Here is a 12,855-nt window from a genome sequence, read left to right as displayed (position 1 = left end):
ACCAAGATACATAGGGTTTGAGTGGGAGACAAGCAGATTCATGCTGAGGCCCAGATGAGATGCACAGGGCAGTGGACAGCGCCTGAGATGGGACCTAGTCCTGGTTCTGACCTTACCTTGCTGAGGACTTTGGGGTCAGGTTCCACCTCCCTGAGCTCAGACTCTTCTTCTATGGGTTGAGCTCTGGGAGACTGAGTTTTTTCTGAAACCAAGTCAGACAGGGTTCCCCAGTCCCACCTTTGCAGGCCACCCCACCACTGGACAGTGGTGGGGATCCATCCTGGGCTTGGCAAGGAGCTCCAGGAAGGAGACATAGCCGGTCACCAGTCCCGGAGTCCGAGGGAGGAAATGGAGATCACACAGACATACAAAGGGAGTCCAGAAGTGCCCAGTGCATAGCACCCCGCAATGGCGCAGACACATGTTGAACGAGGACCCAATTCAGCGATGGTACAGGTATGCCTGTGTGCTCTTTTCTTGATCGCTTTTCTCACTGTGTCTCCTTTGGAAAAAGCCTGAACCCATTTTCACGGACCCTTGATGGTGAGCAGGTCAGTGGCCACATGTGCCCATGAACGTGAAGACAGGCACTGTGAGTGCATGCAGAGGGTGGGAAGGGACCAGTCAGGTGTCCATCTGCCTTGAGGACCGTGCAGAGGACAAGTGTGCTCCTTGAGCAGCCTCCGAACTTGAGACGCTGTTTACTCCACCGCTGTAGCACCACCGTTTGCACTGACTCCCTGGCCCCACTGTGATCTGTGCTCACCCAAAGCAGAAGAGAAACCCAGACCCTACCCCCTGTGCCTTGTCCTTCCTCCCAGGATGGGGAAACAGTGAGCCAGACACAGACTGTGCAGAGTCCCGCAGTGCTCCTGCAGGCTCTCCAGGCAAATGCTTGCCCTCTGAAGCAGTTTTCAAGGGCTCCCATCATTCCTCGTTCCTTTCATAAATCCCTGGTGGCCATGGCCTTTCAGCCCCAGCTCCATGCTCCAGCCAGGTAGATCCACTCTCCTCCCACCCCGTGCCTACCCATCCCAGAAGGGCAATTATGCTGAGTGCTGACTCTGTCTCCTCCCCTCTTCTTGGCTTCTCTGGCACAAAGCTTGAGGCGCGGACCCAGATGTCTTCTTAGGAGGCTGCTTCCAAACCAGTGAGACATGCCCAATGACTGCTAGACAAGGGACCCCTCTGAAGCTCTAGATTTTCATGATCCCCAAACAGCTCAGAGCATGGGCTGGGCCAGTCCCCACATGTACTCTGTGGCGTGATGGAAGATAATAGGCCATCGCTGCACTTGGAGACACGGTCATTCTATCCCTCTGCCTTCCTGTTCCTAGTTGTGGCTACCAAGAAGGGAGTGGAGGAGCAGGAGGAAAAGAAATAGGGGGCAGGTGAGAAACAGAAACAAGCCAGGCCCGATGGCTCAGCCTGTAATCCCGCACCTTGGGAGGCTGAGGTGAGTGAACTGCTCTAGCCGGTGGGTTCGAGACTCACCTGGGCAACCTGGTGATACCTCATCTCTACAATAAATCAAAAAATAACCGGGTGTGGTAGCTTGTGCCTGTAGCTCCAGCGACTTGGAAGGCTGAGGCGAAAGGATCGCTGGAGCCCAGCAGGTCGAGGCTGCAGTGGCTGGAAGCAGCCACTGCACTCCAGTCTGGGCGACAGAATGAGACTCGAACTCAAAAAAAAAAAAAAGAAACAGAAACAAGCCTCCTTCCAGGCCTCTGACCGCACAGGGATCCAAGCCTGGTATAGACGAGTCGCATCCCTCCCTCTCCACTAAAGAGAAAGGCTGTGTGACTTCCAGCATCCAGACACACCCACACCTACATCGACAGCCTAAGCAGATGCTGAGAACACGGTGAGAACCCTTCTCTGCATGGCCCAATTTTAGATTCATAGGTGTGAAGCGTGGAGGGCAGAGCCTTCTGCGTGGTGAGACCTATTAAGTGTTTATTGGAAAGCTCAAACCACCCTCCACAAGAGAGCAAAGTGCTCAGGTTTTGCTGTATCTCCTTTTCTTAGTCCCTCTGACTAATTAAAGTATTTGTTGATTTCCAGCCCATAGTTTCAATCAGTCCATGGGGGATTTTCAAAGAGTTTGGTATGCCACTAGAAAAACACGCTTCAGACGAGGGAAGAACATTCCTCAGACTTGCAGGGGCCTGCTGCAGGGGAGCTGACAGCTCTGTGCGCACCCTCACCAGCAAGGGCCAATCGCCTGCCAGGTCTGAGGGATGGGGGCCAAGGCTGTTCCTCACAGCCCCCTGAAGCCCTGCCCCACCCTTCCTGTCAGCCCCAGCCAGCTCAAAATTAAAATTTCAGCTGGCATGGCCCCCTCCTCCAGTGAGCACTGGCCTCCCCCTTCTGCCTAAACCCCACAGGAGAAGCTGTGCAGTGAAGACTGGGCATTCAAGGGCTGGATTGGGACCTACATGGGGCCACAAGCTACTTTCATGATGCTGCAACAGCAATTTGTGTGAAGTCCTTGCACAAGAAACCTCAACTCTGGAGGGGCTGCTTGTTCCTCTGAGGCCAGTCATGACGGCAGGAAGCCACCTCTCAAGCCTGTCTGGTCTGAGGCTGAGTGGTTGCTTCACTTCCAGGCATTTGCGTTTCTACCCAGGCTTGTTTTCAGACTCAGGGTCTAGAAGTCCTGCAGACCCTGGGTGGGGCAGGGGTCCCAGTGCGGCAAGGTAGGCTCGGCCAGGCACAGCTGCGTGAGGAAGGGATGGTGCGTCCTGCTCCCCAAGGCCACCGCGGGGCCAGTCCCCCTGAGATCCTGAGAATCTAGCTAGGATCAGAGCTGGGACCCAGAATAGGGTTGGGGGCAGGATTCCCACTGCCGGCTTTGGGTGGAGGCAGGAAAATTCCTCCCTCAATTCCTCCCCAAGGCTAGGGCCTCATGAAGAGTGATCTGGGGCTGGCACTCTGCTCCACCTACCCTTCTCCCTGCTGTGAATCTGGCTCCCGGCTTCCGATGGGGCTGGCAACTGCAGGCCCGTGAATAGGGTGACTCACGCCTCAACTACGGCTCCCCGCTTTTTGTGCTGACCATGCATGGGGTGGAAGGGCTGCAGAGACAAGACAAGGACATTCTAGCTTTCTTTCTTTCCTGGAGGGGATCGGCGGGGGTGGCGGTGCGCAGGCTATTAGTGGGCTCAGATGCAGACCGCAGGGATGGGTGTGCCTGTAGACAAAAGCAGGTGGATAGGACTCCGGGACTCACAATAGAGTTGGGAGAGTCACATCATTGTATACAAACATATATATGATATGTATACATGGTAGTATGATGTGCAGTATGAATCTATATCATATGCGGTATTCACATAAATATCTGGGAACAGAGCCATGGGAGATGACTTTATGTCCATTTAATTTTAAAAATGTCAGCCAGGCTCAGTGGCTCACACCTATAATCCTAGTACTTTGGGAGGCAGAGGCGAGAGGATTGCCTGAGCCCAGGGGTTCGACACCAACCTGGGCAACTTGGGGAAACCTCATCTCTATAATAAATGAAAAAAATTAGCCAGGTATGGTGGCTCATACCTGTAGTTACAGATACTTGGAAGGCTGAGGTGGAAGGATCACCTGAGTCCAGCTAGTTGAGGCTGAGGTGACCGTGAGCATGCCACTGCACTCCAGCCTGGACAACAGAGACTCAGACCCCTCCCCAAAAAATGTCTGCTGGGCACCTCCAGCTCACAAGGCTGGACTGAAGGTGTGGGCCATGCAAAATTTCCCCATTGCACCATTGGGAGGGACCTAGAGTCCATGTGCAAAATATGCCCTATTGAATATGGTCTGTTTATGATGCCTTCTTAAAGACATTTTCTGTTGAAGACATTTGAGTAGAGGCTCCAGGAGAGAAGCTCCTGGACTGGGATGGGTCTTGGCCTGCATGGGGGTGGATTCCCACAAAGCTCTGGCTGAAGTGTGTGCTTTTCCCTCACCGAGACACCCAAACACTCCCTGCTGCAGCCACACACTCGCCTCAGTCCCTCGCCTCAAGCGTCTAGCTCTGAGCTTGGCACATGCTAGTCTGATTTTCAGACTGGCCAGAACACATTCCTCTTCTGTCAAGTCCTCTTTCTTCACAACACAGCTGGGAGGAGGGTGAATGGAAGAAGAGAATGTCCCAGTGTCTCAGGAGGGGCAGGGCTTTCCCCAGGGCAGTGGCGGCCGTACCCAGGACCTGTGTGTGTCGGGGGAGGGAACATACCCCAGGAACGATCTTCCAGTGGAGAGGAAGGACTCCTGCTAGGAGTCAGTACCCAGACACCTGCTTCAAGCTCAGGCCTGTTTGTCAGGAACTGAGTGTCTCTCGATGCGTCTCAGGCCTCCGAGATATGTCCAGTCGACAAAAGGCAATGCGGTGTGAAACTGGCGAACTCAGGAAAATCCATCTCTGAGGGTCTCAGAAATTCTCCAGGCAGGGAGGCAACCAGAGCCTGGTGGCCGAGCCCTGCCAGGCCTGCTCTAGCCCTTGGCCTGTCTGCCGGGGTTGGGCTCATCACAGCCCTCTGCTCAGCAATCACTGCTGTAGTTGATCCCCAGCTCCATCGAGTCATTTTCCCACAGCCTGGGCTTCCTTGTGGCTAACCACAGGCCCTGACTAGAGATGCCTGAGCCTGGGCTGGGTCCTGATCTCTTTACACAGGAGTATACAGTCCCTCGGCCCTGAGGCTTTGAACCCCCCCCTGCACCCTGACCTCCAGCCTCGGCCCACGGGGGCCCCCACAGCTCCTAACGGCCCAAATGCTGCCCTGTCTGAGTCCTGCTTCTGTGTGGGGAAGAAGGCAGAGAAGTGATCGTACTCAGACCTGCTGCCCAAAGGTGGGGGACAGACCAGAATCCCCTTTCCTGGGTCTACAACTCTCCAGGCAGGCTTTTCAGAGGGGACTCTCGTGGGATAATCCCTAAAGCAACAGGCAGATTGAGATGCCAGCTGCCTGGGCCACAGACCTGCTCTGGCTAGCCTCTCTGGCAGTGAAATCCACAGACTTAGAATTCCTTTTTCCATTCCCTTGGCCCTGAAACGACTTTGGGCTGGAGTGCCGAGAGCGCGGCCGTTCCCGCTGCTCAGAACAGGACGGTTCTCCGTTATAACAGGCCGGTGGCTCCCCAACATGTTCCTGACGAGATTAGAAACTCCTGCAGGTATGTGTTTGTGGCGGCCTTCAGCCTGTATCGACAGATGCGATGACTCATTCCTTCCCTAGTGGAATAACCAGAAGCTTGCTGGCACACAACTGGGGGCTGGGAGCCCGCAGAGCAGCCCCCCTGAAGAGGGACGTGCCAGCCTGCCGGGTCTCCGGGCTCTTTGGAAGGGGTGGCATGGGGTCTCTGGGTTTGCTAAGCCCCCTGCAGGGTCCTGCCCAGGCCAAAGAGCAAGGGAAAGAACAAAGGGTACAGAAAACGCAGTTAAGAAGACGCTGTGGAAGGACAGGCCTGGCCCTAGTAAGATCAAAGTGGTGTATAGCAGGCACCGAGGGCTTCCTGCATTCTCTGTTTCTGGAGCTCAGGGCTTAGGGGAGCCTGTAGGTGAAATCCCCAGTGGGCTCTTGGATAGCCGTGCTTCTCACAAGAAAGAAATTGTGCAGAAACAGACAGGACTCTATTGTTCCCTTTGGCACGTACGCAAGATCTGAAGCCACCAGTTGCTTTACCAAGAGGTGAAAGCCCTGCGGTGACCTGCTGCCTGGAAAAGCATTAGGTAAGCAATTGCTGCCAGGTGGGGATGGCTTTGCCCCCACTGACAGACAGTGTCCCAGAAGCTGCAAGGGCAAGTGCTCAGCGTGTGCCATGCTGGGATGGTCGTCAATATCGTGGTCCTGTAAGGCTCCCCAAGACATCAGCTGCGGCCAATGCCCCCTCACTGCCTGGCATCCTTCCTGGGGGCTCCCAGTCCCCAGCCTCAGCCCCCAGAGTGAGGAGACACTTGTCGGCGGTGTCCAACTTGATGCCAAGAGATCAATGCTGCAAGGCAAGTTATTTCTAACCGAGCAGAGCCTGCCAGGAAGAGTCTGCACCCCGCACCACCGTGCAGGTGTGACAGGTGAGCTCACCGCTGCCCCCCGGGCATGCCCAGCCCACTTAATCATTCGCAGCCCGACAGCTCTCCCGCCCAACCCTGTTCTAGTGGGATATAAAGGGGGCACAGCAGTTCCCGGCTAACAGAGCCACCTTCTGCATCCTGCTGAGCTCTGTTCTCTCCAGCACCTCTCAATCTACCAGTTCTCTTGCTCCGCCAGGAACAAGCCACCATGTCTCGCCAGTCAAGTGTTTCCTTCCGCAGTGGGGGCGGCCATTCCTTCAGCGCTGCCTCTGCCGTCACCCCGTCCGTCACCCGCACCAGTTTCAGCTCCATGTCCCGGTCCGGGGGTGGCGGTGGTGGCTTTGGCAGGGTCAGCCTTGGGGGTGCTTACGGAGGGGGGGGTTACGGCAGCCGGAGCCTCTACAATATGGGGGGCTCCAAGAGGATCTCCATGAGCTCTAGTGGTGGCAGCTTCAGGAACCGATTTGGTGGCGGTGCTGGAGGTGGCTACGGCTTCGGAAGTGGCGCCGGGAGTGGATTCGGTTTCGGCGGTGGAGCTGGTGGTGGCTTTGGGCTCGGTGGTGGAGCTGGTTTTGGAGGTGGCTTCGGTGGCCCTGGCTTCCCCGTCTGTCCCCCTGGAGGTATCCAAGAGGTCACCGTCAACCAGAGTCTCCTGACTCCCCTCAACCTGCAAATTGACCCTGCTATCCAGCGGGTAAGGACCGAGGAGCGTGAGCAGATCAAGACGCTCAACAACAAGTTCGCCTCCTTCATCGACAAGGTGAGACGATCCTCTGTAAAAAAGTCTTTGTGAGCCTGGAATCAAAGCCAGAGTGAGAGGGATGAGGGAAGGCTTTTGGCTTTATGTAAATACCTTCAGCATTTGCAGTTACGTGTTTCTGCTTGTTTCTGTGTCTTGGACCTGTGGACACTTTCTTCATTAGATGGACAGCTTGGAAGGGAAATTCTTATTTCTTCCCAATCAGAGGTTACCTCATAAGGGTCCCCCAACCACTGTTGGACAGAGAAATGTGTTTTACACCTCGCATAACGGGACTGATGGCGTGGGAAGATAGACACCTTCATCGGCAGCAGCCTGAGTGCCTTCACGGCCACCACTGTGCTGGCTGCAAGCCCACCAGCTGTTCCTAGTGTTTTGTCTACCCTGGACAAATGTCCTGTCTCCCTGGAAGAGTAGGGTTGGGAGCCTTATTCTGGACTGCCCCTCCTGGGGCCCAGGGCCAGGCTTTGTGCACAGGAAGGGTTTAGAGGGACAGCATGAGATGAGAGAACTTTAGTGCATTGATCGCTGAAGCATGAAATCCACGTTTCTCCATCTTCAAACTCTGTTCCCCTCCAGGTGCGCTTCCTGGAACAGCAGAACAAGGTCCTGGACACCAAGTGGACCCTGCTGCAGGAGCAGGGCACCAAGACTGTGAGGCAGAACCTGGAGCCTTTGTTCGAGCAGTACATCAACAACCTCAGGAGGCAGCTGGATGGCATCCTCGGAGAGAGAGGCCGCCTGGACTCAGAGCTGAGAAACATGCAGGACCTGGTGGAGGACTTCAAGAACAAGTGAGTTGGGCAGGGGGTGAAGATGGGGGTGGGTGAAGTCTTCTTGGCACCAGAAGGGCTTCATAATCCGTCTTCTATTTATGTCCCCTATGGGCTCAAAGCATATACCTTCCATGGATACTTACAATACTAAAAACAAGAACAATGACAACACCAGGTCCACGTTTAGAAAGTTCCTGCCCCAGGCTCAGCCCCTCTGCAAGGCACTTAGCCAGCGGCCGGAGCAACAAGCTGTGCACCCTTGGCACTCCCTGGTGAAATATGCCATTATGGAATCCGTGCTTTCTGGTGCTTTCCTCCCCAATAAAGTCAAAGTACACAGCGTGGACCTTTGGAGGGGTTTGCCTCAATGCAGGAACTGGTGACATAACCCAGCTTGGTGCTTAAATAATTTCTTTAGCCTTATGTCCCTTCTTTAGCAACTGGGCTGCTAGTTTTTGTTTTGTTTCCTTTTGTAAAAGACTATAGCTGAAAAAAAGTACTAAAGAAATTGACTAGATTTGGAACTTGGAGAGAAATAACCTAGCTTTTCTACTGGAATATTCTTGAGGAAAAAAGGATTTGTAGCAATGATAGAAGAATTATCTGGAAGGCAGTTATCGAGAAAGCAGTATCCTACAGATAAGGAAGGTCCTTGCCCAGAGGCTCATGCTACCAATGTCCCCTCCCTCTCTGCCTAGGAAACATGAGAAGCCCCTTCCCACTGTGACCGTAAGCTCGCAGTTGACTCTGTGCCATAAAGACCCGTCCCTGGCCCTTATCCTCTGACAGACACTTCCCATCTTTTTCACCACCAGGTATGAAGATGAAATCAACAAGCGTACCACAGCCGAGAATGAGTTTGTGATGCTGAAGAAGGTGCGTGTGGGAAGGAGAGCGCCCATAGCCCGTGGCTATGCTCTCCTAGGAGTGGTGCTCACTTAAGTCAGGGTGGAAGCGTGCGCAGTGCCAACCATCCCCTGTTTCCCCAGGATGTGGACGCCGCCTACATGAACAAGGTGGAGCTGGAGGCCAGGGTGGAGGCCCTGATGGATGAGATCAATTTCCTGAAGGTGTTCTTCGATGCGGTAAGAAATTTCCCTGAATCTTTCAAGTAGGGGGTTATTTTCTTTTTCTCGAGTTGACATATCATAGTGAGTGGAAGATTTGAATGAAACTGACATTGAGTTCAGAGGCCTGACTTCAAATCTCCCTGCAGGAGCTGTCCCAGATGCAGACGCATGTCTCCGACACATCCGTGGTCCTGTCCATGGACAACAACCGCAACCTCGACTTGGACAGCATCATCGCTGACGTCAAAGCGCAGTATGAGGAAATTGCAAACCGCAGCCGGACAGAGGCTGAGACCTGGTATCAGTCCAAGGTGAGTGCTCTGGCCAATGTCTCCCAAGTGAGCAGTTGGACACACATCTGGGGTTCTACGGCATGACAATGCTAAGGGCAGGACTCCTGAAGCTTACCAAGGCCCATTGGGGTGAGTTACGGGAACTACCCTGTGTATACTTGTCATATAAACCCAAGAACCTGGAAAAGAATCTTGCTTTGAATCTCACACGTGTCTCTGGGAGCAAAGGCACCAGAACTGCACCTGGAAGCGGCTGAGCTAGCCCAGACCCTAGATAACGGCACTGCTTGCCCCCCGCCGCCTGTGAACTTTGGGAAAGTGCTTTCACCCTGGTGACCCTGGAATCTTTCTTCTTTTCTGGGGGGCATCAGTACGAGGAGCTGCAGCAGACAGCTGGCCGGCATGGCGATGACCTTCGCAACACCAAGCATGAGATCTCAGAGATGAACCGCATGATCCAGAGGCTGAGATCCGAGATAGACAACGTCAAGAAGCAGGTAGGGTGAGGGTGAAAGATGTGCGATCCTGAGCTCTGAGCGGGAGGCCTGTTTTGCTTTGCTATGTCTCGCTTTGGCTAAACACACACACAGCTGGAACAAGCACCAGCCTCTCCGTGCTCCCCCGCCCACGACGACCAGGGCAGACGTACCGGGTTCTCACTGGGGCTCCAGATAGTTTGGTTTGCCTGACCCAGAATCTCTGAAGGAGACACCTCAGGGTCAGCTCAGCCACCCATGTGTCCCTACTCTTCCTTCCTTTCCCTCTGTAGTGCGCCAACCTGCAGAACGCCATCGCAGACGCCGAGCAGCGTGGGGAGCTGGCGATCAAGGATGCCAGGAACAAGCTGGCCGAGCTGGAAGACGCCCTGCAGAAGGCCAAGCAGGACATGGCACGGCTGCTGCGCGAGTACCAAGAGCTCATGAACACCAAGCTGGCCCTGGACGTGGAGATCGCCACCTACAGGAAGCTGCTGGAGGGCGAGGAGTGCAGGTGGGCAGACAGCGTGAGCCCAGGGCACCCTCTCATTTGATAAGCGCAGCTGCCCCGTGGCAGGGAGTACAACACACGGATAAGTGACCACTGTCCTACACAAGATCATGACACGCCGTCAATCCAACTTCAGTCTGACTCATGCGCATAGCGCTGGCCTCGACTTACCTTTCTGGCCTCTCCCCCAACCAGTGTTCTTGGGCACTGCCTCTCCCTCCTCCAAGCAACTGAGCAACTCGACTAACGTGCCACGATCTCTGTCCCTTTTCTGCTTTTGCTCATATTCTTTTTTTAGCCTCACTCTCCATCTCCATCTTTGTGTTCCCAATTCCTCAAGTAGTTCTTCCTTCAGGAAGCCCTTCATGGTTACTCCAGCTGAGTTAAACTCACCTGACTTTGGATTCTCAAACTAACCTTTTGCTTCCATCTCTGGCTCTTCCTATTACCTATTCTCTTTCTGAGGAATTTCTGTCCATGCCAAGTTTTCTGGCAGAATGTCAGCTCCTACAAGGCAAAAACTGCTTTATACTTGCATATTTCTCACAGCTTCTTACTCACACTTTCCATGTAACAGATGGAGACGAAAGTGAATTAGAATCTTCTGTGGACAACATATTTCTAAGTCAATCCCTATTCATTGGAAAGTCCCTCCAGAGAGCTTTCTCTTCCTTTAATTTAAATAGTCTTTTGGGGCATATGGATGCCTCCTGGCTTATAGAGTGAGCTCTAATTATAGCCATGGGAGTTATCCACAGGGTTAATGCTGTTTTTTGGGGAGTGGTTAACGCTTAACTCAATTTTTTTCCCTTGCAGACTGAGTGGAGAAGGAGTTGGACCAGTCAACATCTGTAAGTATCTTTGAACAGACATTAACCATGATGATAATGTGGGATATTTGAGATCAGCTCCGAATCCTGGTGTTTTTAGATGCCAGGCATTCTCCGTCTCAGCAGATGGTTATTTGATACACTCAGTGAGGAGTAGGCAGTGGAGGGGAGGGACGGATTGGGACAGGAAGCAATGCAGCTCACGTCTTATCTCCTAAAGGGTAGGCCATGCAGCCTACACATTTTGGACCCTGTCCCACCGCCTTGGCCCTCTCCCCCACACATACCTAGCACCATGCCTTGCCTCTTATGTTCCACCCACTGTTTGTAGGGACCTTAACTAAGTGACTTAGTCCTTCTGGGCCTTGTTTGCTAACTCTGTAAAATGGGCTGAGTAAAGTGGTTTGACGCCAGCAGGAGCCACCAAATTGACCATGTAGGTTCAAACTGACAGATGGTCATACTGAGTTCTCCCTCCTTTCCCTGCAGCTGTCGTCACAAGCAACGTCTCCTCTGGCTACGGCGGCGGCAGTGGTGGCTACGGCGGCGGCAGTGGCTTTGGTGGCGGCCTCGGTGGAGGCCTTGGCAGTGGCCTTGGTGGAGGTGGCAGTGGAAGCTACTACTCCAGCAGCAGCGGGGGTGTCGGCCTAGGCGGCGGGCTCAGTGTGGGGGGCTCCGGTTTCAGCGCAAGCAGTGGCCGAGGCATGGGGGGAGGCTTTGGCAGTGGCGGGGGCAGCAGCTCCAGCGTGAAATTTGTCTCCACCACCTCCTCTTCCCGGAAGAGCTTCAAGAGCTAAGCACCTGCTGCAAGTCACTGCCTCCCCACGCAGCCACCCGGCCCCTGGAGACTGCCTCTCCCAGGCAGTTCCCCAAGCCAAGTTTTCCCTTTTTCTGGAGAGTAGTCTAGACCAAGCCTATTACAGAACCACATTCTTTGGAACCCAGAAGAGCCCAATTCCCGGTGTCTGGGCTCCAGTGCCACAGTGCTACAATCTGCTTCCAATCAGCCTTTGGTCTCCACAGCATGGTCCTTGGTGGTGCAAGAATCCAAAATCTTCCAGTGTCTAAACCATCAAAACAGACTCCCTACCCCAATCCCAAATTTGTTCTGGTTCTGGCTACCTCCAGAGTGTGTTCAATAAAATGCTTTTATAATATAAGCTGCTGTGCAGAATTGTTTTTTCCAGGTCTACAATCAGCCTAGAGACCCCACGAGGGTTGAACTCTCCAGATGTGATTGGTTCCTTTGATGATTCACAGGGAAATAGGGGATAACCTTGAAGGGAACATGGCCATCATGGGAGGTCAAGAGACTCCAGGAGGCTCAGGGGAGATTATAAAGCCTCTACAATGAAGGGGGTCTCTGGGGAGCACTAATGGATGTGTCCACCATACTGCAATTTGGACAGATTTTAGTGCCTTTTTTTGAAGGAAGGGCCTATTCAAAGTAGGCCAACTTGCCAGTAACAGCATGACATTTGTAAGCGAAGACTATGTTGACTTTAGAACCCAAAAAGGCCTACAAGATGTTGGGCTTATTCTAATATTGTGGGTGCTGAGAGGGTCAACAGTTGGGGTTTTTTTTTTACAGTGTCAGGGATGGAGTAGCCCTTGGTCTACTGAATAATTTCAGGAATTTAGCTGAGGTGGCAGGACCTTGATCTCTGTGTGGGACAATGGCACATTCATCCTCTCTTTGTGAAGCCCTTTGTATTTGCCTGTTCTGAAGGGGTGTGTTAAATGCATCTCTTGGGAGGAGGATTCGTTGATGTAAGTTATATCTGTGTTCCAGGAGAGAGGCGGATGCATTTAATATCTTGGCTGCAAGGACTGTGTGCCATGACAGGCTGTTGAGGTACTCCCTGAGTATCTGGGGAAGGTATGTCACGCCCACTGGGAGGTGAAGCAAGTTGTGATGGAGAGGCCATTGAAAGGGACATTCAACAGATTATCCAAATCCATTAGAAGAAAATATCTACCAGTTGCTGGTTGGATACATCAGCAATTTCAATGATATCGGATATGGGGCCTTAAGAGGTGTGAACATGGTATTAAAATCGTGGTAATCCACTGTG

The 12,855-nt window shown here is 53.3% G+C and overlaps 1 protein-coding gene across 4 annotated transcripts; it reads left to right on the top strand.

Annotated features, from left to right (window-relative positions):
* The first annotated feature begins 5,891 nt into the window (after window positions 1-5,891).
* KRT5 (keratin 5) lies at window positions 5,892-11,940 on the top strand. Of its 4 annotated transcripts, none has more exons than XM_021713553.1 (10): window positions 5,969-6,606; window positions 6,643-6,824; window positions 7,404-7,618; window positions 8,416-8,476; window positions 8,590-8,685; window positions 8,817-8,981; window positions 9,335-9,460; window positions 9,733-9,953; window positions 10,767-10,801; window positions 11,270-11,940. In XM_021713553.1, exons 1-10 carry the CDS (start codon window positions 6,273-6,275, stop codon window positions 11,575-11,577), a joined length of 1,743 nt encoding a protein of 580 aa, XP_021569228.1. In that variant the 5' UTR covers window positions 5,969-6,272; the 3' UTR covers window positions 11,578-11,940. The 4 variants fall into 4 exon arrangements, with proteins under 4 accessions (XP_008058573.1, XP_021569228.1, XP_021569229.1 ...); XM_021713554.1 differs by having other exon boundaries at window positions 5,969-6,824; window positions 11,270-11,314; window positions 11,360-11,940; XM_021713555.1 differs by having other exon boundaries at window positions 6,182-6,477; window positions 6,547-6,824.
* Window positions 11,941-12,855: the final 915 nt, after the last annotated feature.

Source organism: Carlito syrichta, unplaced genomic scaffold, assembly GCF_000164805.1.
Source record: "Carlito syrichta isolate Samal-C Ts95f unplaced genomic scaffold, Tarsius_syrichta-2.0.1 Scaffold304602, whole genome shotgun sequence".
NCBI lineage: Eukaryota > Metazoa > Chordata > Mammalia > Primates > Tarsiidae > Carlito > Carlito syrichta.
This window is presented reverse-complemented; position numbering and strand designations above follow the sequence as displayed.